The sequence below is a fragment of the Podarcis erhardii genome (assembly GCF_964252035.2).
Source record: "Podarcis erhardii genome assembly, chromosome: 13".
In the NCBI taxonomy this organism is placed as follows: Eukaryota; Metazoa; Chordata; class Lepidosauria; order Squamata; family Lacertidae; genus Podarcis; species Podarcis erhardii.
The window spans coordinates 34745741-34771434 of record NC_138502.1 but is presented as its reverse complement, the minus strand read 5'-3'; the positions used below and the strand labels follow the sequence as shown (position 1 = coordinate 34771434).

The 25694-nt window shown below is 45.8% G+C and overlaps 2 protein-coding genes across 2 annotated transcripts in view; one reads left to right on the top strand and one right to left on the bottom strand.

The window, feature by feature from the left end:
* Positions 1–25694, bottom strand: part of TMEM92 (transmembrane protein 92) — a 365445-nt gene that overhangs the window by 43405 nt on the left and 296346 nt on the right. The window lies entirely within an intron of this gene.
* On the top strand, positions 3544–24346 carry MEOX1 (mesenchyme homeobox 1). Its single transcript, XM_081838241.1, has 3 exons — positions 3544–4272; positions 18971–19167; positions 21853–24346. The coding sequence occupies exons 1-3, from the start codon at positions 3819–3821 to the stop codon at positions 21973–21975; spliced, it is 774 nt and encodes a 257-aa protein (XP_081694367.1). The 5' UTR covers positions 3544–3818; the 3' UTR covers positions 21976–24346.

Here is a 25694-nt window from a genome sequence, read left to right as displayed (position 1 = left end):
AGGTTTATTTATTTTTTATTTTTTTTATTTTCAGGTTCAGCCAAAGAGGGCTCAGCTTGGGACTACAGTGGTACCTCAGGTTACATACGCTTCAGGTTACATACGCTTCAGGTCACAGACTCCGCTAACCCAGAAATAATACCTCTGGTTAAGAACTTTGCTTCAGGATGAGAACAGAAATCGTGCTCCGGCGGTCCAGCGGCAGCAGGAGGCCCCATTAGCTGAAGTGGAGCTTCAGGTTAAGAACAGTTTCAGGTTAAGAACGGACCTCCAGAATGGACCTCCAAACCTCCAAATAAAACGTACTTAACCCGAGGTACCACTGTACAACTTTTATGCTGCAGATTGAATATTGCGGAAGGCAGAGAGGTCAGCAGTCACTGGAAGAATCAGGGAAGAGTTGGGGTCCCCTGCTTGCTGTCTCTGTGATTTTACTTGGGTAGGAATAGGGGTATTGCTGTTTGATTGCTCTTGGAGGATCAATCCTTCCGTTGCCCTCCCAGTTTTGAGAATGTTCTCTCCAAAGGGATATGAAAAGAGTTCATTCAAATAACACTTGTAGGGAGGAATGCTAAATTCTGATTTAAAAAAACAAAAAACGGGCTCTCCAAGCAGGGACAGGAGCTAGAGCTACATTTAAATTGGACGTTACTGGCTTTAGGATGAGGACAAGCAGTTAAAAAAATACTTCTCTATATTATTTTCAGCAATAACACACATCATTATGCAAGCCTTACCTCCCGCAAGTGCATTTTCATACACATTGCCTGGGTGGAGAATCGGACTAAAAAATTTGGAGAAGTGAATTTCAATGGATGGCTGTGTTTCAGTGTTTGCATACTGGTTTTAGAAAGTGTGAATTATGTAGGTTTGCCTTGAAATGTGAAATGAATCAAATTTCTCCCCAGTCCCTGGATGGAAACAACATTTCCCCAGTACTGTAAGCATCTGACGGGACATAGTTTTACAGCTCAGGCTCATGAAATATTGGCTAGTGGTCAACCTTAATCTGCAAATGATTTGCACAATATTCAGTTTCCAGAAAGCGAGATGTTGCGTCTCAAATGTACCTAGAAGCTCATATGAAGTACTGTACTCTGTGCATGCTCAGGAGCTAAGGTGGCACAATGGCTCAGTGCGTAACCAGAAGGTTGGTGGATTAAGACCACCCAGGAACAGCTGGGGGCAGGATTCCTGCAGCGGGTTGGTGTATAAGATGACGTTTTTTCATAAATCTTTTTAGTCAAAAATTAGGGGTTGTCTTACATACAGATGGTGAATCTACAGCATTTTGTTTTTGGGTCTCAGGCTCTTGAAATATGGCGACCTCCAGAAAACTCAACAACTTTGAACTTTGGCCAACTTCCCTCAAAAAAGCTCAACAACTTTGGGCAACCTCCCTACAGAAAGCTCAACGTTGTTCTGTTTGATGTTTAAAATATTGATTTCTTAAATTTGAGTTCAAAAAAATATAGGCCGTCTTATACATGGGGGCATCTTATACACAGAGAAATACGGTATATCTAAATTTGCACCTATTTAAGGTAGCATATGAAAATTACATGCAAATCTCAGTCCCATTTCGTCCTCATGTTTGGTGATGCATAAGGGACTACCCTATCAGAAGCTCTTTTCTTTGTATGATTACATTAGATTTTGTAAGGCCAAACTGTAGCACTGCTGGCAAATGCTGGGGGACTGAGCCCTCGATCCAAGTACATCCCGCATTCATTTGAACAAAGCCGCAATATGATGTCTAGAATTTTACTTCCAGGCTTATGAATTCAACTCAGGGCTCTTAGCGAAAGAATATGAGTTCAAGGGTTTATGGATGCTTTAATGAATGCTTCTGGTTTGGGTAATGGTATGACAAAGGATTCAATAAAACAGTTATCCAGTACAGAAACATCCACTGAATTTAAAATGCCTTTGTAAAACAACCAGAAAGGAAAGTTAAGCATATATATATATATATAGGCCTGTGACTATCACAGGCCCTCCAAGTTTCCCTATTTTCCAGGGATTTACAGAAGCCGTCCCGGTTTCTGATTTGATCCCAGAATGACCCGCTTTTCCTTAGGACGTCCCTCTTTTCATCGGAGAAGTGTTGGAGGGTATGGAGTCATACAACCCCTTGAGCCAAGGAGATAAGTAACTAGACAACCTATAGAGGACATCTGGAGGCAGCCCTGTATAGGGAAGCTTTTTAATGTTTAATGTTTTTATATGTATGTTGGAAGCCGCCCAGAGTGGCTGGGGCAACCCTGTCAGATGGGCGTGTTATAAATGATCTTCTTCTTCTTCTTCTTCTTCTTCTTCTTCTTCTTCTTCTTGAATAGGACGTCCCTATTTTCATCGGAGGAATGTTGGAGGGTATGGGGGACACCCACTCACCTGTAAGTATTCAGAGGCATACAGCCTTTGACAGAAGAATCAAGTACATAAGAGGTAAGGTCAAGGACCCCTGGATGGTTAAGTCCAGTCAAAGGCGACTCTGGGGTTGCAGCGCTCATCTCATTTTCAGGCCGAGGGAGCCAGCATTTGTCCACAAACAGCTTTCCAGGTCATGTGGCCAGCAGGACTAAATCGCATCTAGCACAACAGAACACCCTGACGGAAACCAGAGCTCACAGAAACGCCATTTACCTTCCCGCCACAGTGGTACCTATTTATCTACTTACACTGGCGTGCTTTAGAACTGCTAGGTTGGCAGGAGCTGGGACAGAGCAACGGGAGCTCACCCCATCGCAAGGATTCGAACCACCAACCTCTTCTGATCGGCAAGCCCAAGAGGCTCAGTGGTTTAGACCACAGCACCACCTGAGTCCCTTTTGGCAAGTATATAGGCGGCACACACACAATACCTTTAAAGGGATTCGAAACATATTTCCCCCCTCAAAGAATTCTGGGTACTGTAGTTTCTTAAGGGTTGCTGGGCATTGTGACTCTATTGGAGGTAAACTACGGTGCCCAGAATTCTTTGAAGGAAAGCAAGTGCTTCATACTCAGCCAGAGCCATCACGGCTAGCAGTCCTTGTTAGCCTAACCCTCCATGTAGCAATTAAATTCACGAAGCAACTCAGGGTTTCCGTTCTGCAGCTTTGCTTAGACCACTCCTGAAGTCTTTGCGCTTCACTCTCCGCATAAGCTTTCAAACTTTTAGGTCACGCCTTAAATTTTTAAATATCTCCCCCTCTTTACCTAGCTTCTCTTTCTTATCTTGTCTCCCTTTGGACTGGCTCGTGGGTCCTTTTCTGAAAATGGAAGGCAAAGGGTTTTCTTTACCGGGGCAATAAAAATAACTCCAGTGTGTGAGAAGGAAACATTAAACCCTCCTTTTGTGTGCGTGTGTACATTTCTCTCCCGCCCCCTCTACAAAAAAAAAAGTGCAGACAATGTTTCTTTAAAACTCTCCATCTGCAGTTCCCATTAGATGCGCCTCTAAGGTTTCGGGTGATTAATAGCTTGCATGCTTGGCTTGGGTTGGAGGGGTTGTGCATGCAGGTTAAGCCCTCCCCCTCGCTCCTCTCTCACATTTCCCTTCCTAAGCTTGTCACTCACACCCCAGCAAAGTATTTAAAAAGTGTTTTCTGGGCTTCAGCACTTCACAGCAAGGAAGCTTCAGGCTTCAAACGCAACAGATGTGAAGTTTCTCCTGTGGAAGCTATGGAGAATTCTGCAGGGTTCCCCCTCACCGGCAAAGCCATGGCGGCGAGCTGGAGAACTGTCTAGCTGCAGAGGACCGGTTTCTTTTCCTGGGCAAAAAGTTAGACCATCGGGCTCCCTTTGCAACCGCGTTTGAAACAAGGCACTCCTAGATGGAGCCACCTGCTACCAGTAGTTGCATGAGAAGCTCTCACCCTACCAATGCGCTCTGGGGTTGCCTGCGAAACCAGCATGCCGAAGGTGGAGGGACCACTGGGCCACACCATTACCCACAAGCCCCCTTTTCGTTCCACCACAAACCGGACTTTGGCATCTACTCGGACTTCTCCAACTCCTGCCTGGCTGCAGCCCCCCAGAGCCTTCCCCGCAACGAGCGAGCTTTCGACGAGCACCACTCTTCCTTCCAGCACCCCACGTGGCATTTTGCAGCCACAGAGGGCAGGCAACGTCTGGCGGCCGAGCTGGCTTTGGTCTCCGGAGAGCCAGAGGGCAGCGGCCCACATGTGGTGGATGCCGCCATTGGCACGAGCGAAGACTACGTCCTGGCAGAGAACGTGGTGAGCGAAACGGAAAAGAAGACATTCAGAAGGAAGAAAGGGAGCGCAGGTAAGGTGGCATTTAAGAATCCTAGACTGGTAGAGTTATGTTTCCTCTGAAGGAGCAGGTTCGTAGCTTGAGGGGTACTCCTGGGTGCTTTGCTGTCGCTTGAGGCTCAGGTGGCCTCAGTGGACCGGAGTGCCTTCCGTCAGCTTTGGCTGGTGGCCCAGCTACGCCCCTATCTGGGCTTTGTTTGTTTGCTTAGTTGTGTCCGACTCTTTGTGACCCCATGGACCAGAGCACGCCAGGCACTCCTGTCTTCCACTGCCTCCCGCAGCTTGGTCAAACTCATGCTGGTAGCTTCAAGAACACTGTCCAACCATCTTGTCCTCTGTCGTCCCCTTCTCCTTGTGCCCTCCATCTTTCCCAACATCAGGGTCTTTTCCAGGGAGTCTTCTCTTCTCATGAGGTGGCCAAAGTACTGGAGCCTCAGCTTCAGGATCTGCCTATCTGGACAGGGATAGCCTAACTACTGTGATCTGTGCTCTGGTAACCTCAGGGTTCGATTACTGCAATGCGTTATATGTAGGACTGCCTCTGAAGACGGTTCGGAAACTTCAGCTGGTGCAGAATTCAGCGGTCAGGTTGCTCACCAGAGCAAGACAGTTTGAACCTATTACACTGATCCTGGTCTGACTGCACCAGCTACCAATTAGTTTCCGGGCCAATTCAAAGTGCTGGCTTTGACCTATGAAACCTTAAACGGCTCAGGACCGAAATACCTCAAGGACCTCCTCTTTCCATATGAACCTACCCGGACCCTGAGGTCATCTTCTGAGGCCCTCCTTTGTGTGAAGAAGGCCCTTCTTCGAGGGGTCTGGAGGGCGGCAACAGGAGAACGGGGCCTTCTCCGCAGTGGCTCCCTGTCTGTGGAATGCTCTCCCCAGGGAAGTTCACCTGGTGCCTTCAGTACACACCTTTAGGCACCAGGCAAAAACAGTCCTTTTTAACTAGGCCTTTGGTTGATCCGGCAAAAACAGTCCTATGCCCTTTTAAAATGTGGCTCTTGTGGGGGTGTATTATTGGGTTATTGCTTTTATTTTGGGTTTATATATTGTGATCTGTTTTGTGAACTGCCCTGAGACCTCCGGGTATAGGGCAGTATATTATTATTATTAATAATAATAATAATAATAATAATAATAATAATAATAGTTGCAAGGGACCCCGAGGGACATCCAGTCCAACCCCCTGCAAAGCAGGAAACTCAGATAAAGCATACATGACAGATGGCCACCCGACTTCTGCTTAAAAATTTCCAAGGAAGCAGCCCCCAAATATATAAATATCTATGTGTGAGTCCAGTTATGCATCACAGAAAAATGTGGACCACAAAAAGACACAGATTTGCATAATTTACATGCATTTGCTAATTTATATGTAGAGATGCAAATTTAGAAATGATTACTGTGATTTGAATAGAAATACATCTCACCCTGGCAGAGAAGACAGTGACCAGATGCCCCATCTGCCTGCTCCACCTCAACCCACAAACAGAGGAATTTGCTGCATACTGTCAGACCACTGGTCCAACTCATAGCTGTCAACTTTCAGATTTGAAAATAAGGGATCAGCAGCCTCACCTGTCCTGGGGACAGTCTATGGGATATCTAACAATCCGGGATAGCAGCAGGAAGCAACGGGAATAAGGGCATTTCCTGCAAAAAAAGAGGGAAGGTTGACAGCTATGGTGCATCTAGCTCAGTACTGTATACAGTGTTTCAGACTTGGGGTCTCTCCCAGCCTTTCCTGGAGAGACCAGGGATCAAACCTGCAACTTCCTGTTTGCAAGGTGTGTGATCTGCCACTGAGCTACGCCCGTTCCTCTGATTTCTCTTCCTGTAGTTCTTTATCTTTAAGGTGCCCTTGGATTAGATGGTACTTCAAAGAGAGGACTGTTCTCTGTGAAGTAGGATACATGGCCACTCTAGTATCTATTATTGATTTGTTTTCATCTGGTCCAAAAACCTTCCTTTCAAAAATAAAATAATTTTTTAAAATCCATTTTTGCCTTTAACGATTACCATCGCAAATGAATCATAATCGTAAACACATAGGTTTCTCTGAATCCCCGGACTCCTTTCCACCCCTTGTTATTCTTTTCCAAATGCACCTTATAATTGTCTCTATATTTTCTTAATACTCCATTCTCACCATAGTTCTCGCTACATTGCAAGTGTTTTCTAAAATCCTGCCAGTGTTTTAAATTGTTTACACAGTGTTCTTTTAAGCACCGTATTTTTTGCTCTATAAGATGCACCAGACCACAAGACGCACCTAGTTTCTGGAGGAGGAAAACAAGAAAACAAATATTCTGAATCTCAGAAGCCAGAACAGCAAGAGGGATCTTCCTGTTCTGGCTTCTGGGATAGCTGCGCAGCCTGCATTCGCTCCATAAGACGCACACACATTTCCCCTTACTTTTTAGAAGGGAAAAAGTGAGTCTTATAGAGCAAAAAATACAGTAACTTATAAATTTCCCCCCATTCTTTATTAAACTTGTTATCTTCTTGATTTTTGATCTTCCCAGTCATTTTCGCCACTTCAGCATAGTCCATCATCTTTGTCAGCCATTCTTCTCTTGTAGATACTTTATCTTCCTTCCATCTTTGGGCAGAAACCTTCCAAACAGTTCGGAATGTAGACAACAAACTCTCTGGCATATTAATCATGGTGATGATGAAAGGAAACAAGACATCATAGAACAGAGATTAAGCAAAACAAGTGGTGGGAAATGCACTGAAATGAATTCCAAGGTAGAGAATCCTGCAGTCCTTCAGATTTTGCTGGACTCCATCTCCCATCATTCCTGACTGCAGCTGCTGGGAGCTGGAGTCCAAGAATGTCTTGAGGGCTCCAAGTTCCCCCAGCCCTGGCCCATCATGGAAAAACAAGATTTCAACAGGCCCATCTAAAAGGCAGTCATAAGAGAAGGTGGACTAATGAGCTTCTTGGGGGAAAGGGAATTCCACAATGTGGGTCCTCTACATAGCTATCAACATTTCCCTTTTTTAAAGGGAAATTCCCTTATTCCAAATAGGATTCCTTGCAAGAAAAGGGAAACATTTACAGCTATGGTCCCCTACAGAAAAGGGCCCTTTCTGGCAGCCCAGCCAGCCAATTGGATGGCAATGGGAATCAGAGCAAGGCCTGCAGTGTCCAATGGACCACAGGGGGAGGGCCGGTTCCTGTGAGAGAAGGTGACCCTGCCCGGCTTTGGACTGGTGTCAATATTGGGTCAAAGCGACCGGGCACCTCTTCCCGACAAACTGAAACGATTCTGAAATGGATTTCAAATGTGATTGCTTTTCTCCCACCAAGAGTCTTGAAAAGTGCAATGCTGAGATTATGCTCAGGTGTCCTTTCTAGAAGATTCTAGAAAGGCGAATCTTCCTCTGTGAAATAGCCGCCATTGCAGATGTTGTTTCACATCATGGAGATGATCGCAACTCCAGATTTTGCAGACAAAGTCTAGTTAAAAGAAAACAATAATAAAGCACAGAGTTCGGCTTATGAGCCAAAGGAGCAAGAAAGGAAGGAAGGCGTTTAGATTATCTAAAATAAAAACATCCCTGATTCCCTCTGGAGATGAGAGTGTGATCATCTCCAGCCTGCAGTCATTACAAATAAGCTTCCCAGGTTGCAACTCAAAGATGGTGTGTAACGTCCTTTAAATGTCACATGTTTTCAAGAGACCATGCCACCTTGGCTGGCCCTCCCCTCTTTTCCCATTGGTTCCCTTCCTTGCCTACTCCCTGTGCCTCCTTTGGGACGGAATCAGATTCCCGCTTGCTATAGCAGGCCCAGGAAGAGCGTGGGCAAGGGGACTAATGGCTGAGAAACCAGGTGCTGCTGGACTACAAGTCCCGACATCACTGATAGTTATCTCCCACTTGGACTACTGCAATGCGCTCTACGTGGGGCTACCTTTGAAGGTGACTCGGAAACTACAACTAATCCAGAATGCGGCAGCTAGACTGGTGACTGGGAGCGGCCGCCGAGTTCACATAACACCAGTCCTGAAAGACCTACATTGGCTCCCGGTATGTTTCTGAGCACAATTCAGAGTGTTGGTGCTGACCTTTAAAGCCCTAAATGGCCTCGGCCCAGTATACCTGAAGGAGCGTCTCCACCCCCATCATTCTGCCCGGACGCTGAGATCCAGCACCGAGGGCCTTCTGGCGGTTCCCTCATTGCGAGAAGCAAAGCTACAGGGAACCAGGCAGAGGGCCTTCTCGGTAGTGGTGCCTGCCCTGTGGAACGCCCTCCCATCAGATGTCAAAGCGATAAATAACTACCTGACATTCAGAAGACATCTTAAGGCAGCCCTGTTCAGGGAAGTTTTTAATCTGTGATATTTTAGTGTATTTTTGGTTTTTATGGAAGCCGCCCAGAGTGGCTGGAGAAACCCAGCCAGATGGGCGGGGTAAAAATAATAAATTATTATTATTATTATTATTATTATTATTATTATTATTATTATTATTACTGACCATTGGCCATGCTAGCTGGGGCTGATGGGAATTGGAGTCCATCAACATCTGGAGGACTGCAAAGCTTCCCCATCCCTGGGATAAGGCATCAGCAGGACCAACAGCTGCACCATCCGACAAAGCCTCGTGAATCATCCCCACCGGAATATGAGACATCCCTAAACCACAACTTGGCAACTCTAGTTACAGTACTCAGCGCACGCAGATTAGATGCTGAGGTTCGAGCATGCCTTGAAAACATGCCCTCTGGCCTGGAAGTTCTGCCAGGCAGGTCAGGCCAAATGCTCAAGCAATGCATTAGCTACCCTATCAGAATTGCGTAGGTCTGTTGAATGACAGCATTTGTCTTAGCTACATAGACAACCACACCTTGCCCCATAACCTTTGAAACAATGCACAAGGAAGCACATGTCTAGCTTGGAGGCAAGGGACCTGGTTCTTTCAGGGCAGACAACACATAATCTCTTCTGCTGGCATCCAGTGAAGGCCCTGAAGAGCTGCTGCCAGTCAGAATAGGTGCTATAGGGAAAGGCTGGCATGAACCTTGGGGAGCCCTGGCAGGGCCCGCTGGCACTGCTGCCCTCACGCCATCATAAAAACACGGGCAAACTCTTCCCTCCCCTAATAAGCAAAAGCTCTTTGAGGTGAATTTTCATTACTCTGGGAGAATAACACCAGGTAACTGAAAATAATAACAACCACCACATCATAGTAGTAATAAAATAACAGTTTAAGACAGTAGTTCTCAAAGGGTGTGGCATACCACACCGATGGCAGAAGAGGATGGCAAGTGTGGCAGGAAAATTCATCAGTATTATATTTTGGGAATGATTCGTGTTCTTACGCGGCTGCGTTGTTTTATACAGTGGTACCTCGGGTTACAGACACTTCAGGTTACAGACTCCACTAACCCAGAAATAGTACCTCGGGTTAAGAACTTTGCTTCAGGATGAGAACAGAAATCGGGCAGCGGCAGTGGGAGGCCCCATTAGCTAAAGTGGTACCTCAGGTTAAGAACAGTTTCAGGTTAAGAACGGACCTCCAGAATGAATTAAGTTCTTAACCCCCAGGTACCACTGTACTTTCTGGGTGTTCCACGATCATATTATAAAGTTGTTGTGTTCTAGCACATGCTAAGAGTTGCTTCTTTTTGTTTCCTAAAAAGAAAACTGGCGTGCTGTGAGCAAATGTTTATTCTGAAAGTGTGGACCAGAGAAAAATAGTTTGAGAACCACTGGTTTAAGACAACAAATCTGAGTAGGCTTAGAGAAGTCCTACGAGCAGGTAAATATATTTTTCTCTAGCAGCAAAAATAGCAGCTGTTTTTTGTGTGTGCGTGCAGGAAAGAAGTCAGAGAAATGCTACAGGAAGAAAGGGCAACCTATTTTTTCAGGTTCTGTTGCTCCAGTTCATTTCAGACCTTGCCTCCTGGCAATGCACAGACACCTGGTTTAAAATAGAATATCAGGAGACCCAAACATTAATCCTTGATCCAATCATGGATTTCCCACACCAAATGTAGCCAGAACCCAATATGCCCTCACAAATGAGAAGTGGCTCATGAATCTTGCAGTGGCAGGTGACTGACGTCCCCACAGTGCCCTGGGCCAGTGCAGGATTTGGGCATTGCGGGGCTGTTCCAATGAATGGTACCAGGTGGGGGCAGATTATCCTTCACGTTCGTTGATGCTACTGCTGCACACGGCCACCATCACTGTTGGGAAGCCTGTTGGCTTCAGTGGGGTGGGGTGGTCACTGTGGAACGGCTGGGGCCTCCCTCACACCCGGCACTGTCCGTGAATCAGGTCTGGTATAAGGCAGTGTTCTTTGTTCCTTCCTAAATTCAATCCTTCCCACTGGACGGAAAACACATGCAGTCATTTTCAGGGGGTTTGGAGGCTAGATAGCATGAGTGGTCGTATCGTTTAATCCAGACCTGTACTGCGGGCCAGGAAAATACAGCCAGCAGCTCCCTGTGAGGCCCAAAAATGTTGCGGCTGAGAGGACGGTTTAGGCAGAAATCCCAGCCCAGGACCTGCATTATGTTAGAGGAGTGTTCTGCAGACAAGAGTGTTGCTTGACACTGAACTTGCTTTTGGGTCTCCCCATGGCATCTGCTTGGCTCTAGATCAGCGGTTCTCAACCTGTGGGTCCCCAGATGTTGTTGGACTACAACTCCCATCATCCCTGAGCTCTGGCCTTGCTAGCTAGGGGTGATGGGAGTTGTAGTCCAACAACATCTGGGGACCCACAGGTTGAGAAAGGCTGCTCTAGATGGACCACTGGCTTGCTCTAGCAGGCTTTTCTCATAGTTGAGTTTGAGACTGATCCTGTTTTGGACACTAAGGTTTGGTTCTGTGGGATAGGTTGAATAGGTAGGAGAGGATATATGAATTGCAGTTTATCCCTCCAAGCACCCATGTGTGTTGGGTTGAACAGACTTTCAAAATCCTGTCCTTGGCAGCAAAACCAGATGCCTAGGAATGAGGCTGCAAAGCCTCCTTTGAGCAAATCTAGCTACAAAGCAAGCTGGCTTCCCCCTCCTCACGAAGCTTGAGAATGAATAAGGCAACAATCTGGGGAGCAAGTTTAAAAATAAGATTTTCTTGCTTTATAATGATGCATTGGTCCACAGCAAAGGCAGCAGTAAAAACTATGCAGGCAAAATACTTACATTTGCAGCATAACCAATCGTAAGGAAGTGTCTAGGACATAAGTACGTAAGAGAGAGGAAGAGGAAGTACTCTGTGCTCCTTCCTCTCCAGGAGAGAGGGGAAATGACACCACACAGAACCCCCTCTAGCAATCGCATTTCTATGGTCTGAGTATCTGCCTATCAGCAATACAGCTCTGTGGATTTAACCCCTTCTTATGCTAACTAGCAAGAATACACATTCTTGCTAGTTAGCATAAGATTTGGCTGCTAATCTTCCACAGGTTCTGGAATATGTGTGATCCTGATGATGAGGAAAATGTATCGAGCCATAGAAGAGGGCCTTTCCCTCATCACCAAACATACCAGAGTGAATTCCCCATACAAGAGCCGCATACTGGGGAACTGAGAAGGTGGACCACTAAACCCACCTTCGTCCCATTCTTTAACCATCTTGATTTGTGAATGCTGGATAAGACAGGAATGAGGAACCTGTGTCTGGACTATAAGTGCCATCATCCCTGGCCACTGGCCATGCTGGCTGGAGCTGATGGGAAGTTAATGTGGGAATGTTCTGGGGTGCAGGAGAGGATATATTGACTAATTATATCCTTATCCAACTTGTGCTAACAAGTTCCCAAAATATCAGCAGAGTTTATAGACATTCCCCTTTAAGTTCGCAACGGTAACGCTTGCACAGGTTCGCTAGAACCTCTATAATAATTACTCTGATAATTTCCCCTTTGTTCCCTCTTAAAATACAAGACACGACACAGTCTTTATAAAAGTATAAAAGAGTTTACTCACGTTCTGTTCACAATATGATCCCAGAAGGTAGGCAGGCTTAAAAAGGTTACATGCAGTTAGAATCTATCTTGTAGCAAGATATTACTGTCCTCTCTTGGCTGGGAGCCAAGAGGGCATCCTTAGATGTTTCCTCATCGAAGGAAGATGGCAGAGAGAGAGGCAAGAGGCAAGAGGCAAGAGGCAAGAGGCAAGAGGCAAGAGAGAGAGTGGCTGCCTGCCCTGTGCTTTTATCATTACCTGCACAGGTGAGGCCACACCCACCTCTGGTCACATGCGGAGGAAGTCCGTCCCCAGGAAGTTTACCTGCTTGCTGGACAGACATCCCTCCCCATGTTCTAACATGTACACTCTAGGAATGTTGTCATTGACTGCTCCTGTGTTTACATCCCACATACCCCTTCTCAGGCAATACAACATACACAAAACATAAACAACTTTATTCAACCACCCAGAGTCCCAGCTTGACATGTAGATTCTGGAAACTCTCTCTTGGTAGGGGTTTCGTCAGGATGTCAGCAGTCATCTCTTGGGTGCTGCAGTAGGATAGTTCCACAAGTCCATCCTGGATCATCTGGCGTATGTAGTGGTATTTAACCCCAATGTGTTTTGTTCTGGCCAGGAACTTCTCACTCTGCGTCAGCTTCAGGCAACTTTGATTGTCCTCTAGCAAGCTGACAGGCCCTTTTCTCACCAACCCAAAGTCCTTTATGAGTTGATCAAGCCAGGCGATCTCTCTGCAGGCTTCTGTTGCTGCAACGTATTCTGATTCTGTGGAAGATAATGCTACACAGCTCTGTTTATAACTGCCCCATGAAACAGGTCCATCACCAAACATGAAAACATGACCACTTGTTGATTTATAATCAGCATTATCCCCAGCCCAATCCGCATCAGTATACCCAACCAACTTAGGGTCTCTGACGGCTGGTAACCTTAATTTACAATTCATGGTACCCTTCAAATATCGCACCACCCTCTTTACACCTGCCCAATCATGCTCAGTGGGAGAATTCACTTTTCTGCTAAGAATCCCCACAGCATTAGCTAAGTCAGGTCTACATGTGGTAACTAAATACAAAAGTTTACCAATCGCCGACCTGTAGTCATTGTTGTCTGGCAACTGCTTCGAATCCTGCTGATTCTTCAGGAAGTCAGTAGCCATCGGTGTAGCAACTGGATGTGCGTCTTGCATCTGCATGTGCTCAATCAGCTCGTGGATCTTCTGTCTTTGGCTGAGAAGAAATGAGCCGTCCTCTTCTCTTTCCACCTGGATCCCGAGGTAGTACTGGACATCTCCTAGCTCCTTGACCTCCACCTCTTTGCTAAGGTGTTTTACTATCTGTGTATAGTCTTTCTCACTTGCTGTGGCAATAATCAGGTCATCAACAAATGCTAAGATATATGAGAACTGTCCATTATTTGACTTACTGTACAAGCACTTGTCAGCGTCGCCTTGCTTGTACCCAAGTTGCGTCAGCATTTTATGCAACTTCTGGTTCCAGGCTCTAGCAGCCTGTTTAAGTCCATAAAGTCCTTTCTGCAGTTTGCACACTAAATGTGCCTCATGTGGTTTCACAAAACCTTTGGGCTGTTTCATATAGATTTCTTCAGAAATCTGCCCGTGTAGAAAAGCGGTAGCAATGTCTATGTGTTTCACTCTCATTTTCTTGGAGGCTGCAATGCTTAAAAGCATTCTTACGCTGCTGTACCTCACGGTTGGTGCAAAAACTTCATCATAGTCTTCACCAAAACGCTGTGAAAATCCCTGTGCTACAAGTCTAGCTTTGTAGCGCTGCACTTCTCCTTCTGACCCCTTCTTAACCTTGAAAACCCATTTACTGCCAATGGCCTTCTTACCGGGAGGCAGCTCAGTGAGTGTCCAGGTCTTGTTCTGATGCAGTGCATCCATCTCCTCCTGCGCGGCCTTCCTCCAGAGACTGGCTTCTGCAGCTGGCATCTCCTGTATCTCTTCCCAAGTGGAAGGTTCCTGTGGAAACGCTGACCCTGCAAAGTAGGACAACCGTAATGGTGGGACACCTTTGTTGGTTCTGGACGAGCGCCTGACCTCTGGTTCTGCGACCGCATCAGCTTCCTCATCCTCCTCCAACGCAGGCATGTCCCCATCTGAGTCCTCATCTTCGTCTCTGGTGCCGCCAGGGTTCTGGTCCTCTGCGTCTTCTGGTGCGTCGCCTGTAGGGGGCGCTGTAACACTTGAAGGCAGATTATTACTTTGTGGGGTCTCAAAAGGGAAATATACAAACTCTTGAGTCCTTTCTGACTCATCTGAAGAATCCACAACAGTGTTCTTAGTGTCTACCTTTCCATATTCATCAACATAAACCGCATGGTATGCATTTGTCTTACCAGTTTGTAAGTCCATAATTCTATATCCTTTGCCTCCAGAGGCGTATCCCACAAGGATACCTGCTTTTGCCCTGGAGTCAAGCTTGTGTCTGTGTTCCTTGGGCACGTGGAAGTAACACGGACTTCCAAACACACGTATGTGCGACAGATTGGGAGCTTTCCCATGCCAAAGTTCAAATGGTGTGCGCTCTGCACCTTTAGTTGGCAGTCTATTCTGCAAATAGACCGACGTGTACACTCCTTCGGCCCACAGCTTCTGTGGCAAACATGCATCCTTTAGCATGCGCCTTGTCATGTCCATAATGGACCTAAACTTTCTCTCAGCTATGGCATTCTGCTGTGGTGTGTAAGGAATTGTGGTTACATGTGCAATTCCTTCCTTGGCCAGGAGAGCCTGCATTTCATTTGAGCAGTACTCACCTCCATTGTCGCTCATTAGCACAGCTGGAGCTCTTTGGAATTTATTCTTGACCATGGCAATGTATTCCTGGAGCTTGTCCACTGTCTCACTCTTCTCTTTGAGGAAATACACAACACAAAATCTTGAAAAGTCATCCAGAAATATTAAAATATATCTATTCTTTCCCAGTGAGGGAACATTCATGGGTCCACATATGTCAGTGTGCACTATGTCAAGCACTTTGTTGCTTCTTTGTTCTGCACAACGTGGAAATGAAGGTTTTACAGCCTTCTCAGTAATACAGCTTATGCACTTTGCTGGAGCTTTGTTGCTCTGCTTTACCTGCAAGCCTCTTACAAGATCTCTTTTCTGTAGATCCAGAATGACGTTGGTGTCTCTATGTCCAAGCCTTCTGTGCCACAGGTCCAGATCTGCTTCATCCTTCTGGCTGGAATGTGCCACTTTTGCAGACTGATTCTCTGAAAGATCAAGCTCATATACACCATTGATTAGCTTTGCTTGAGCAAACACTTTGCCATTTCTAGTCACTTTACATTCTCCATTTCCAAATGTGATCTGGAAACCTTTCTTGTCCAAAGTGGACACGCTGATTAAATTGCAGCTCAGCTCTGGAACATACAAAACTCTAGAGATTGTGTTCTCAATGCATTCATTGTTTATATTGCATTTCAGACTCATGGAACCTGCACCTTTTGCTTTAACAATGTTCCCATCTGCAATTTCAATTTCAGATCCTTCTTCATCATTTATCTCATTAAAATAGTCCTTTTTATATGAAAAATGTGAGCTGGCACCTGAATCAATTATCCATTTATTACGTCTATTCTCACGATTCTGGACAGTTAAATTCCTTTCTTGCAGTAGCCATGTGCATTCACATTTCCCTTTCTTTTCTCCTTTTGGCTGAAAGGGGTGGGGTTTCTTGGCTTTAGGAGCCCTGCAATTCTTTGCAATGTGTCCTTCTTTGTTACAATTGAAACAAATCACTTTCTTAGGCATCTCTTTGGACTTTGTAAATTGCCTAGATGCATAACTGCTGTCCTTGCTTCTAGCATTTCTCACTGGAGATTCAGCTCTATCTCTGCATTCTTCTTTTAAATAACCAATCAAGTCTTTAAAAGTCAGACCTTGTCTATGATCCATCAAACTTACAAATGCGCTAAAGCGTGGTCCAAGTGATGATAACAAAAATGCTATCTTTGTATCTTCATCAAAAGCTTTGGGAGTCAAATCAATTCTTTGAATAATCTCAGTAAACTTGTTGATGTGCTCTGTGAATTCCTCTTTTGAATTCATCCTCACTCTGGTTAATTTACACACCAAGTTTCTGAAGCAGTTTATGCTAGATTCTCCATACACGCGCTCAATATCTCTTAAGATTTGAGATGCATCATCTGTACTATTTATTAATGATAGCTGCTCATCGCGAAGTCCACTCAAAATTATGTGTCTAGCTTCGCTGTTCATGCGTTTCCAAGCACTTATCTTGGCTAAAGCTTCCTCAGACGATCCCGTAGGTTGAGGGTTTAAAGCTTCCAAAATGTGCTTATAATCTAAACATGCTATCAAGAGCTGCTTCCAGTGTATGAAATTGTGTTCATTCAGCACAGGCATTCCTAGCTTTGCATCACTATCAAAAGCTGCTCTAGCCATCTTAAAATACAAAAATTTGAAAATTCTTCAAAATTTCAAAATTTCTCAAAATTTTAAAATCAAAATCTCAAAAATCTAAAAATGCAAAACAATTCTTCACTGCCTTGGGTCACTGTGAACTCTGAGGGAAGGGGGGGTTGCTTAATCCCCACTGCACAATGGAACAAAGGACCATGTGCTTACCAGGAAGTTAACTCAGAAAAATACTACTCAACTCAAAATCACAATCCAACGCAATCCTTCAAAAATACGCAGAAATATGCAATACTGGGCCCAATAACCCTTTGTGGGAATGTTCTGGGGTGCAGGAGAGGATATATTGACTAATTATATCCTTATCCAACTTGTGCTAACAAGTTCCCAAAATATCAGCAGAGTTTATAGACATTCCCCTTTAAGTTCGCAACGGTAACGCTTGCACAGGTTCGCTAGAACCTCTATAATAATTACTCTGATAATTTCCCCTTTGTTCCCTCTTAAAATACAAGACACGACACAGTCTTTATAAAAGTATAAAAGAGTTTACTCACGTTCTGTTCACAATATGATCCCAGAAGGTAGGCAGGCTTAAAAAGGTTACATGCAGTTAGAATCTATCTTGTAGCAAGATATTACTGTCCTCTCTTGGCTGGGAGCCAAGAGGGCATCCTTAGATGTTTCCTCATCGAAGGAAGATGGCAGAGAGAGAGGCAAGAGGCAAGAGGCAAGAGGCAAGAGGCAAGAGGCAAGAGAGAGAGTGGCTGCCTGCCCTGTGCTTTTATCATTACCTGCACAGGTGAGGCCACACCCACCTCTGGTCACATGCGGAGGAAGTCCGTCCCCAGGAAGTTTACCTGCTTGCTGGACAGACATCCCTCCCCATGTTCTAACATGTACACTCTAGGAATGTTGTCATTGACTGCTCCTGTGTTTACATCCCACATACCCCTTCTCAGGCAATACAACATACACAAAACATAAACAACTTTATTCAACCACCCAGAGTCCCAGCTTGACATGTAGATTCTGGAAACTCTCTCTTGGTAGGGGTTTCGTCAGGATGTCAGCAGTCATCTCTTGGGTGCTGCAGTAGGATAGTTCCACAAGTCCATCCTGGATCATCTGGCGTATGTAGTGGTATTTAACCCCAATGTGTTTTGTTCTGGCCAGGAACTTCTCACTCTGCGTCAGCTTCAGGCAACTTTGATTGTCCTCTAGCAACTTTGATTGTCCCCAGGATTGTCCCCAACTTTGATTGTCCTTCAGGCAACTTTGATTGTCCCCAGGAAGTTTACCTGCTTGCTGGACAGACATCCCTCCCCATGTTCTAACATGTACACTCTAGGAATGTTGTCATTGACTGCTCCTGTGTTTACATCCCACAGTTAAGCCTGTTAAATTCAATAGGACTACTCTGGGTAAAATTTAGCTGAATGCTACTCCCTGTTTCCCACCTAGAGGCCCTACCAATGAACTGGGATTGCTTGATCTTTGCATTTCTTTCATTATTTAATAATGTATGTATTGGATCTGTATCCTGCCCTTCATCCAAAAATCACAGCATAAAAATACAAAACGAGAACACAAAATACATAATAAAAACAAGAACAGAAACCAACAAATATCCCCCACACAAATGCATGTAAAATGACATAGAAGGTTAATCGGCCAAAGGGAAACATTTTCACCTGGTGCCTAAAGATGTGTAATGAAGGCACCAGGTGAGCCTCTCTGGGGAGAGCATCCCACAAATGGGGAGCCACTGCAGAGAAGGCCCCGTTCTCGTGTTGCCACCCTCCGGACCTCTCATGGAGGAGGCATGCGAAGAAGGGCCTCAGGTGATGGTCGTAGGGTTTGGGTTGGTTCATATGTTGAGAGGCAGTCCTTCAGGTATTGCGGTTCTTGAACTGGGCCAGCTCTCTTTCCCCTAAAAGGTAAAGGTACCCCTGACCATTAGGTCCAGTCGCGGACGACACTGAGGTTGCGCTCTCATCTCGCTCTGTAGGCTGAGGGAGCCAGCGTTTGTCTGCAGACAGCTTCCAGGTCATGTGGCCAGCATGACTAAGCTGCTTCTGGCAAACCAGAGCAGTGCATGGAAATGCCGTTTACCTTCCTGCTGGAGCGGTACCTATTTATCTACTTGCACTTTTTCAAACTGTTAGGTGGGCAGGAGCTGGGTCCAAACAACGGATGCTAACCCCGTCATGGGGATTCGAACTGCTGACCTTCCGATCGGCAAGCCCTAGGCTCTGTGGTTTAGACCACAGCGGCACCCGCGTCCCTCACTGGACTCACTTTGCTTCCACGAGGAATGTTTCTGTCCTTTCCCTCTTCCAGAAAGCCAGGACACAGGCGGCGGGGGCAGCAGCAGCAGCACAAAAGCAGAAGTCAGCAGCTCCAAAGCAAGGAAGGAACGTACGGCCTTCACTAAGGACCAGTTGCGGGAGCTGGAGGCAGAATTTGCACACCACAACTACCTGACGAGGCTCCGGAGATACGAGATTGCGGTGAACCTCGACTTGACGGAAAGACAGGTGAAGCTCCTCTGCTCCAGTGGTCCCTTGAGGCTGGGCTGCCTCCTCTCCAGCTTTGGGCAACGATGCCTGGAGACAATGGTGGAGAGGAGAGGGAAAATATTGGGTGAATGTTCATTTGCTACCTCGGGTTAAGAACTTAATTCATTTCGGAGGTCCGTTCTAGATATAGGGTGCCTACATTCTGCATGTGCAAATGGCTTTAGATGCCTATTAGGGTCCATAAATTATCATATAGCATATACAGTGATACCTCCGGTTAAGAACTTAATTTGTTCCGGAGGTCCGTTCTTAACCTGAAACTGTTCTTAACCTGAGGTACCACTTTAGCTAACGGGGCCTCCCGCTGCCGCCACGCAATTTCTGTTCTCATATTGAAGCAAAGTTCTTAACCCGAGGTACTTTTTTTGGGTTAGCGGAGTCTGTAACCTGAAGCGTCTGTAACCTGAAGCATCTGTAACCCAAGGTACCACTGTACACTGATTCATTTACCAAAAACAAAAAACAAACCCCACAATCACAAGGCGAATTCACCCAACACAACTCCTCCTCCTCCTCCTCCTCCTCCCCCCTTCTTCTTCTTCTTCTTCTTCTTCTTCTTCTTCTTCTTCTTCTTCTTCTCCTCCTCCTCCTCCTCCTCCTCCGCCTCCTCCTCCTCCTCCTCCTCCTCCTCCTTCTTCTTTATACCCCACTCATCTGGCTGGGTTTCCCCAGCCACCCTGGGCGGCACCCAACAGAATATATAAAAAAGCGACAAAACATAAAACATTAAAAACTTCCCTAAACAGGGCTGCCTTCAGATGTCTTCTAAAAGTCAGATAGTTGTTTATGTCCTTGACATCTGATGGGAGGGCGTTCCACAGGGTGGGTGCCACTACCGAGAAGGCCCTCGGCCTGGTTCCCTGCAACCTTACTTCTCGCAGTGAGGGAACCGCCAGAAGGCCCTCAGTGCTGGACCTCAGTGGGGGTGGAGACGCTCCTTCAGGTATGCTGGGCCGAGGCCGTTTAGGGCTTTAAAGGTCAGCACCAACACTTTGAATTGTGCTTGGAAATGTACTGGGAACCAATGTAGGTCTTTCAGGGCCTGTGTTGTATGGTCTTGACGGCCACTCCTATATAGAATCACAGAGCTGAAAATGGGAATAGGTCAGTGTTTTTCAACCACTGTTTCAACCACACTAGTGTGCTGCGAGATGTTGCCTGGTGTGCCGTGGGAAAAATTGAAAAATTTGAAAGATTTAAAAATAAAGTATTTTATAATTTTTCATATTTCTGTTTACTTACTATTTCATAATAAAGTAATTATAAAATACTTTCTTTGTGTTTATTTGATTCCTATTCAAGAGAATTACTTTATATATAGTCAATATAGGCACAGAGTTAAATTTTTTAACATTTTCTAATGGTGGTGTGCCTCGTGATTTTTTTCATGAAACAAGTGTGCCATTGCCCAAAAAAGGTTGAAAAACACTGGAATAGGTGAATCTGAATTTCAGGTCTGTCTGCCCTTTTCCCTCATTTCACCAACCTTAAACTCAGTTCTCCACATTTGCATCTTACTTGGGGGTTCAGTTCCCAGTGTTCCACATATTCACAAAAACGGCATGTACCCAAAGCCTTTGAGCTGCCCCCAAGGCTAGTGGGTGAGGGGAAGAGAGGGAATCCTCAGTGCTTCCAAGCTCTCTGCCTTGTTTGCATTTACAGTGGTACCTCCAGTTGCAGACAGGATCCGTTCCAGAGGTCCGGTCGGATCCTCAGGTTTCCACGACCTGAGGACCGCTTCTGCACATGCATGCCCGGCGAAACCCAGTAAAATACTTCTGAGTTTGCCGCGCGTGCATCCCGAAGTTTACAGAACCAAAGGGTTTTGTAAATGGAGGTATGACTGTAATTGGCACAATTATAACCAGTCTGTCTTCAACTGTGTATGGTTGAAATGGCGCAAGTTAAACAAGTGTACAGTGGTACCTCAGGTTAAGTACTTAATTCGTTCTGGAGGTCCGTTCTTAACCTGAAACTGTTCTTAACCTGAGGTACCACTTTAACTAATGGGGCCTCCTGCTGCCGCCGCGCCCCCAAAGCATGATTTCTGTTCTCATCCTGAAGCAAAGTTCTTAACCCGAGGTTCTATTTCTGGGTTAGCGGAGTCTGTAACCTGAAGTGTATGTAACCTGAAGTGTATGTAACCTGAAGTGTATGTAACCCGAGGTACCACTGTAAATTCAACAACTATTCAGTGCAGATTTCTCTCAATACGAACATTCTTGCAAGCCATTTCCCTTAATGTGATGCATGATTTATATTCACTAATACAGTGGTACCTTGGTAGTCAAATGGCTTGGCTCCCAAACACCGCAAACCCAGAATTTCAAACGTTTTCTGGAAGCCGGACGTCCGAACGCGGCTTCTGATTGAGTGCAGGAAGTTCCTGCAGCCAATCGGAAGCCGTGCCTTGGTTTTTGAACCTTTTCGGGAGTCGAATGGACTCCCAGAACAATTAAATTCAAGAACCAAGGTACCACTGTACATGCAGTCTCATGCACACTCGACCCTAGCCGGTGCAAATTTTTTGGGGGGACATGTGGCTAGAGAACCGCATTGCAAAATTCGGAAAAGTGTGAATTTGCAAGGGCTGTGTTTGCATGCATGCAAGCTCACCTTAATCCTCTCCCTCTTCTCGCACAGGTCAAAGTGTGGTTTCAGAACCGCAGGATGAAATGGAAACGTGTGAAAGGTGGGCAGCCGGTGTCACCCCAGGACCACAGCCTGGAAGACATGGACTCAGCTGCTTCTCCAAGCTCAGAGTAGCCCTGTACACAGTGTCTCAGAAGGCCTGGACCAATCTCTTGGCATCATCACAGCCCAGATCGTCTGCTCTCTCCCTAAGACTTTGCAAGAGTTGGCTGAAGAAGGAGCAGTTTCGGAAGAGACCTGGCCTTGCTTTCCCAGGTAGATCTGGGCTCTCTCCTTCCTTCCTTCTTATCTCTGACGGAATTGCTTTTCACAAGCCACCAACAAGGGAAATCAAGGCACGGATGGCTTCCCAATCATTCTAACGCTGCAGACATGACATTGTTAGAACCATGAAGCGAGCATGTACGTTGTGTTTGCTCCCAACTTGGCATCCCTCTCCAGGATCACATTCTGGAAAACAGCAACAAGCTGACGTTTCGAGTTTGCAGCAGAAGGAGGCTAGACCACCCAGGAGGTCACCGAAAAAATCTTACAGCCGGTCTCTCAAGCTCCCCAGAAGAAAAAGTGTGCATATAGAATTGCTTTAGGCAGTTTCAAATCCCACTGCGAAGTGTTATAGATCGCCCCTAGTACTATATTATCTTCCGCCATTAAAAGAAATAAAACGATCAGTCCTTGCCAAGGGCTGGACAAGAATCTGCACTCCCAGAATGTGTCAAGAATTGCCACTTTCTTGCCTATGATTAATAGGCTGCTTTGTTGCTTGGAAGTGTGTGCTATGAATTTTGATCCCTGCTGCTCACCGCACCTCCCTGCAAAAACCACTTGAAGAGCTCGGATCTCTCTCAGTAATTACAGGGCAGCTACAGTGGTACCCTGGTTCTCAAACTTAATCTGTTGCGGAAGTCTGTTCCAAAACCAAAGTGTTCCAAAACCAAGGCACGCTTTCCCATAGAAAGTAATGCAAAATGGATTAATCCGTTCCAGACTTTTAAAAACAACCCCTAAAATAGCAATTTAACATGAATTTTACTATCTAACGAGGCCATTGGTCCATAAAATGAAAGCAATAATCAATGTGCTTTACTATAAAATAAGATGGTATTGTAGATGATAAAAAATAAAATTCTTATTTTTTCTTACCTGCACTGCTGATAGTCATTGTTTGGATGGGGGGGGGGTACTTTTATTCATTTCCGCAGCCATACAATCAATCAATCAATCAATCAATCAGTAGCTGAACTAGGTTCCACACTTTCACAAAAACAAGTTAACAGAAAAAGCCTCAAAAACAAAAACGCAAAATAAATAGCAAAAACAAAATCACCAAACTTAATCCGTTCTGGAAGTCCATTTGACTTCCGAAATGTTCGAAAACCAAGGCGAAGCTTCTGATTGGTGCAGGCACCCCAGAAACAATAGCCAACAGCCGCATCGGACATTCGGCTTCTGAAAAACATTCATATACTAGAACACTTACTTCCGGGTTTTCAGTGTTTGGGAACCAAGACGTTTGAGAACCAAGGTACCACTGTACTTGGTTGTGCAACAGTTCTGCAGATTTGGGGGACTTTGCATTTTGATTCCTTCTCTTGGTCGTCCAGGCCTTTCTCTGCTTCTACCATAAACCTGAAGTCTATATACAGGAACTGAGATGACACTGTACTGATAAATTATAAAAAGGAGGGTTGGGTTTGTTCATAGGTGTCTGTAGCCTGCTTCTGTTTGTGACATGAGCTGGCCAGGGCGGGGGTCCCTCTAGGCTGGTGTTTTACCGTGGTTGTATTCTGCAACGCATTTCTGACATAAGGATAGTGTGCTACACAATCACAGAATTGCCAAGCTGGAAGGGGTCTAGGCCACCCCCCTGGAATGCAGGAAATCACAGCTAATTAGTGGTGGGTTTATTCTGCTCTGGTTTGTTCCAGCGATGCTTCCCTAATGCTATGACGCTATCCCTGCCGGGCTATAGGGCAACAAAAGCGAAAGAAAAAGTAAACTAGAAAGTTTGCGGTGTTAAAAGTTGTGGGATTTCCGCAGGAAGTGACTGGAGATGAAGCAGTTTGACTGCCCAGTGCTGGATTTATGTATAAGCTAAACAAGCTATAGCTTAGGCCCCCACAAAATTTAAAGGGGAAAAAACTGGATGTACATTTCCAAAATATAAGACAAAAAACAAACAAAATAAAACCGACATACAGCAACGGTGTTTTGTGTTGTGTAGGCTCCTGTGATGTAAGAAATGGGCTCTGCCTGCTAGTCTGCTCCCTAAAATGTCACTGGTTTGCTCATTTCTAACAGCGACAATTTGTTGTTGACAAAGGACAACTGGACATATAAAGGGCCCCATTACCTTCAGTAGCTTAGGGCCTCATCAAACCTAAATCTGGCCCTGTGACTGCCCCAAAACTTCTGCAGGCCCAAACAGTATTGAAAGCAGGATTGCGTGTAATAATAGCATCGTGCACACAGATCATGTAAAGTAAAGGTAAAGGGACCCCTGACTATTAGGTCCAGTCGTGGCCGACTCTGGGGTTGCAGCGCTCATCTCGCTTTATTGGCCGAGGGAGCCGGCATACAGCTTCCGGGTCATGTGGCCAGCATGACTAAGCTGCTTCTGGCGAACCAGAGCAGCGCACGGAAACGCCGTTTTCCTTCCCGCCAGAGTGGTACCTATTTATCTACTTACACTTTGACGTGCTTTCGAACTGCTAGGTTGGCAGGAGCAGGGACCGAGCAACGGGAGATCACTCCGCTGCGGGGATTCGAACTGCCAACCTTCTGATCGGCAAGTCCTAGGCTCTGTGGTTTAACCCACAGCACCACCCATGCCCCATGTCCCTCCCACAGATCATGAGTGCACCATAAAAAGGATGTCTGGAGGGGCTATTTCTGTTTTAGTGCAGAGAACTTGTCAAATCTTTGAATTTGTTGTGCCATTTGCTGATTCGGATGCTGCTTTAGTCCTGCCACATAACAGATCACTTTGTCGCACCTCCAACAGTCTGATTGTCAGAAGGCTTAAAAATAAAATAAAATAAAACCTAGCTTGCTGGCCACAGGGGACCACCGGAGAGAGCGAACCTGACCATCTGCAGCTCGCTCTTGTTGCTTGCATGGCATCGGAAAACCAGAACCGTCCCTGGTCAACGTCAGCCAGGGGTAGGTACGTGCTGCGCACGGAAGGAGCAGCAGGAAAGTGCTTAGTCGGCAAATAGCGTGGGATGACTCATGCAAGCAGAGATGGGATTGGGAAGCCAATAAGCCCCAAGGGTCACTGCTAGCTTGACCCAGGAGGAAATTACTTCCTGACCACAGAAGCATGTCAGCCCTGGAGCATGAGCAAAGCAAATGGGGGGGGGGAGGAAATGTAATGGGGTGAGTGCTTTGCGTATTACAAAAACCTGTCTCTTGTTGTAGCGGCCACAGGATGCCCCGGGGATAGTCAAGGTGGTGCCCTCCATAAATAACAACAACAACAACAACAGTTTATTATTTATACCCCGCCCATCTGGGTGGGTTTCCCCAGCCACTCTGGGCAGCTTCCAACAGAATATTAAAATACAACAATCTATTAAACATGACCCGGAAGCTGTACGCCGGCTCCCTCGGCCAATAAAGCGAGATGAGCGCCGCAACCCCAGAGTCGTCCGCGACTGAACCTTTACCTTTACCTTTACCTTTACCTTTACCTTTAAGATATGAATAGGGTGTGAGCCTGTGACCTGGCCCAGGAACTAAGTATTTATCATTACAAAAGACTGGCCAGGCTCCCCAGGCAATCCAATCAAGTAAGCATGGTATCCAATCAAGTACAGTAACCTGCCAGGCAG

Bases quoted from the DNA above. Each gene is read 5' to 3' on its own strand.
- MEOX1 (XM_081838241.1), top strand. From the start codon at position 3,819: ATGGAGCCACCTGCTACCAGTAGTTGCATGAGAAGCTCTCACCCTACC. The intron at 4,273-18,970 runs GTAAGGTGGCAT...TCCCTCTTCCAG, and splicing joins AAGGAAGAAAGGGAGCGCAG to AAAGCCAGGACACAGGCGGC. The intron at 19,168-21,852 runs GTGAAGCTCCTC...CTTCTCGCACAG, and splicing joins TCGACTTGACGGAAAGACAG to GTCAAAGTGTGGTTTCAGAA.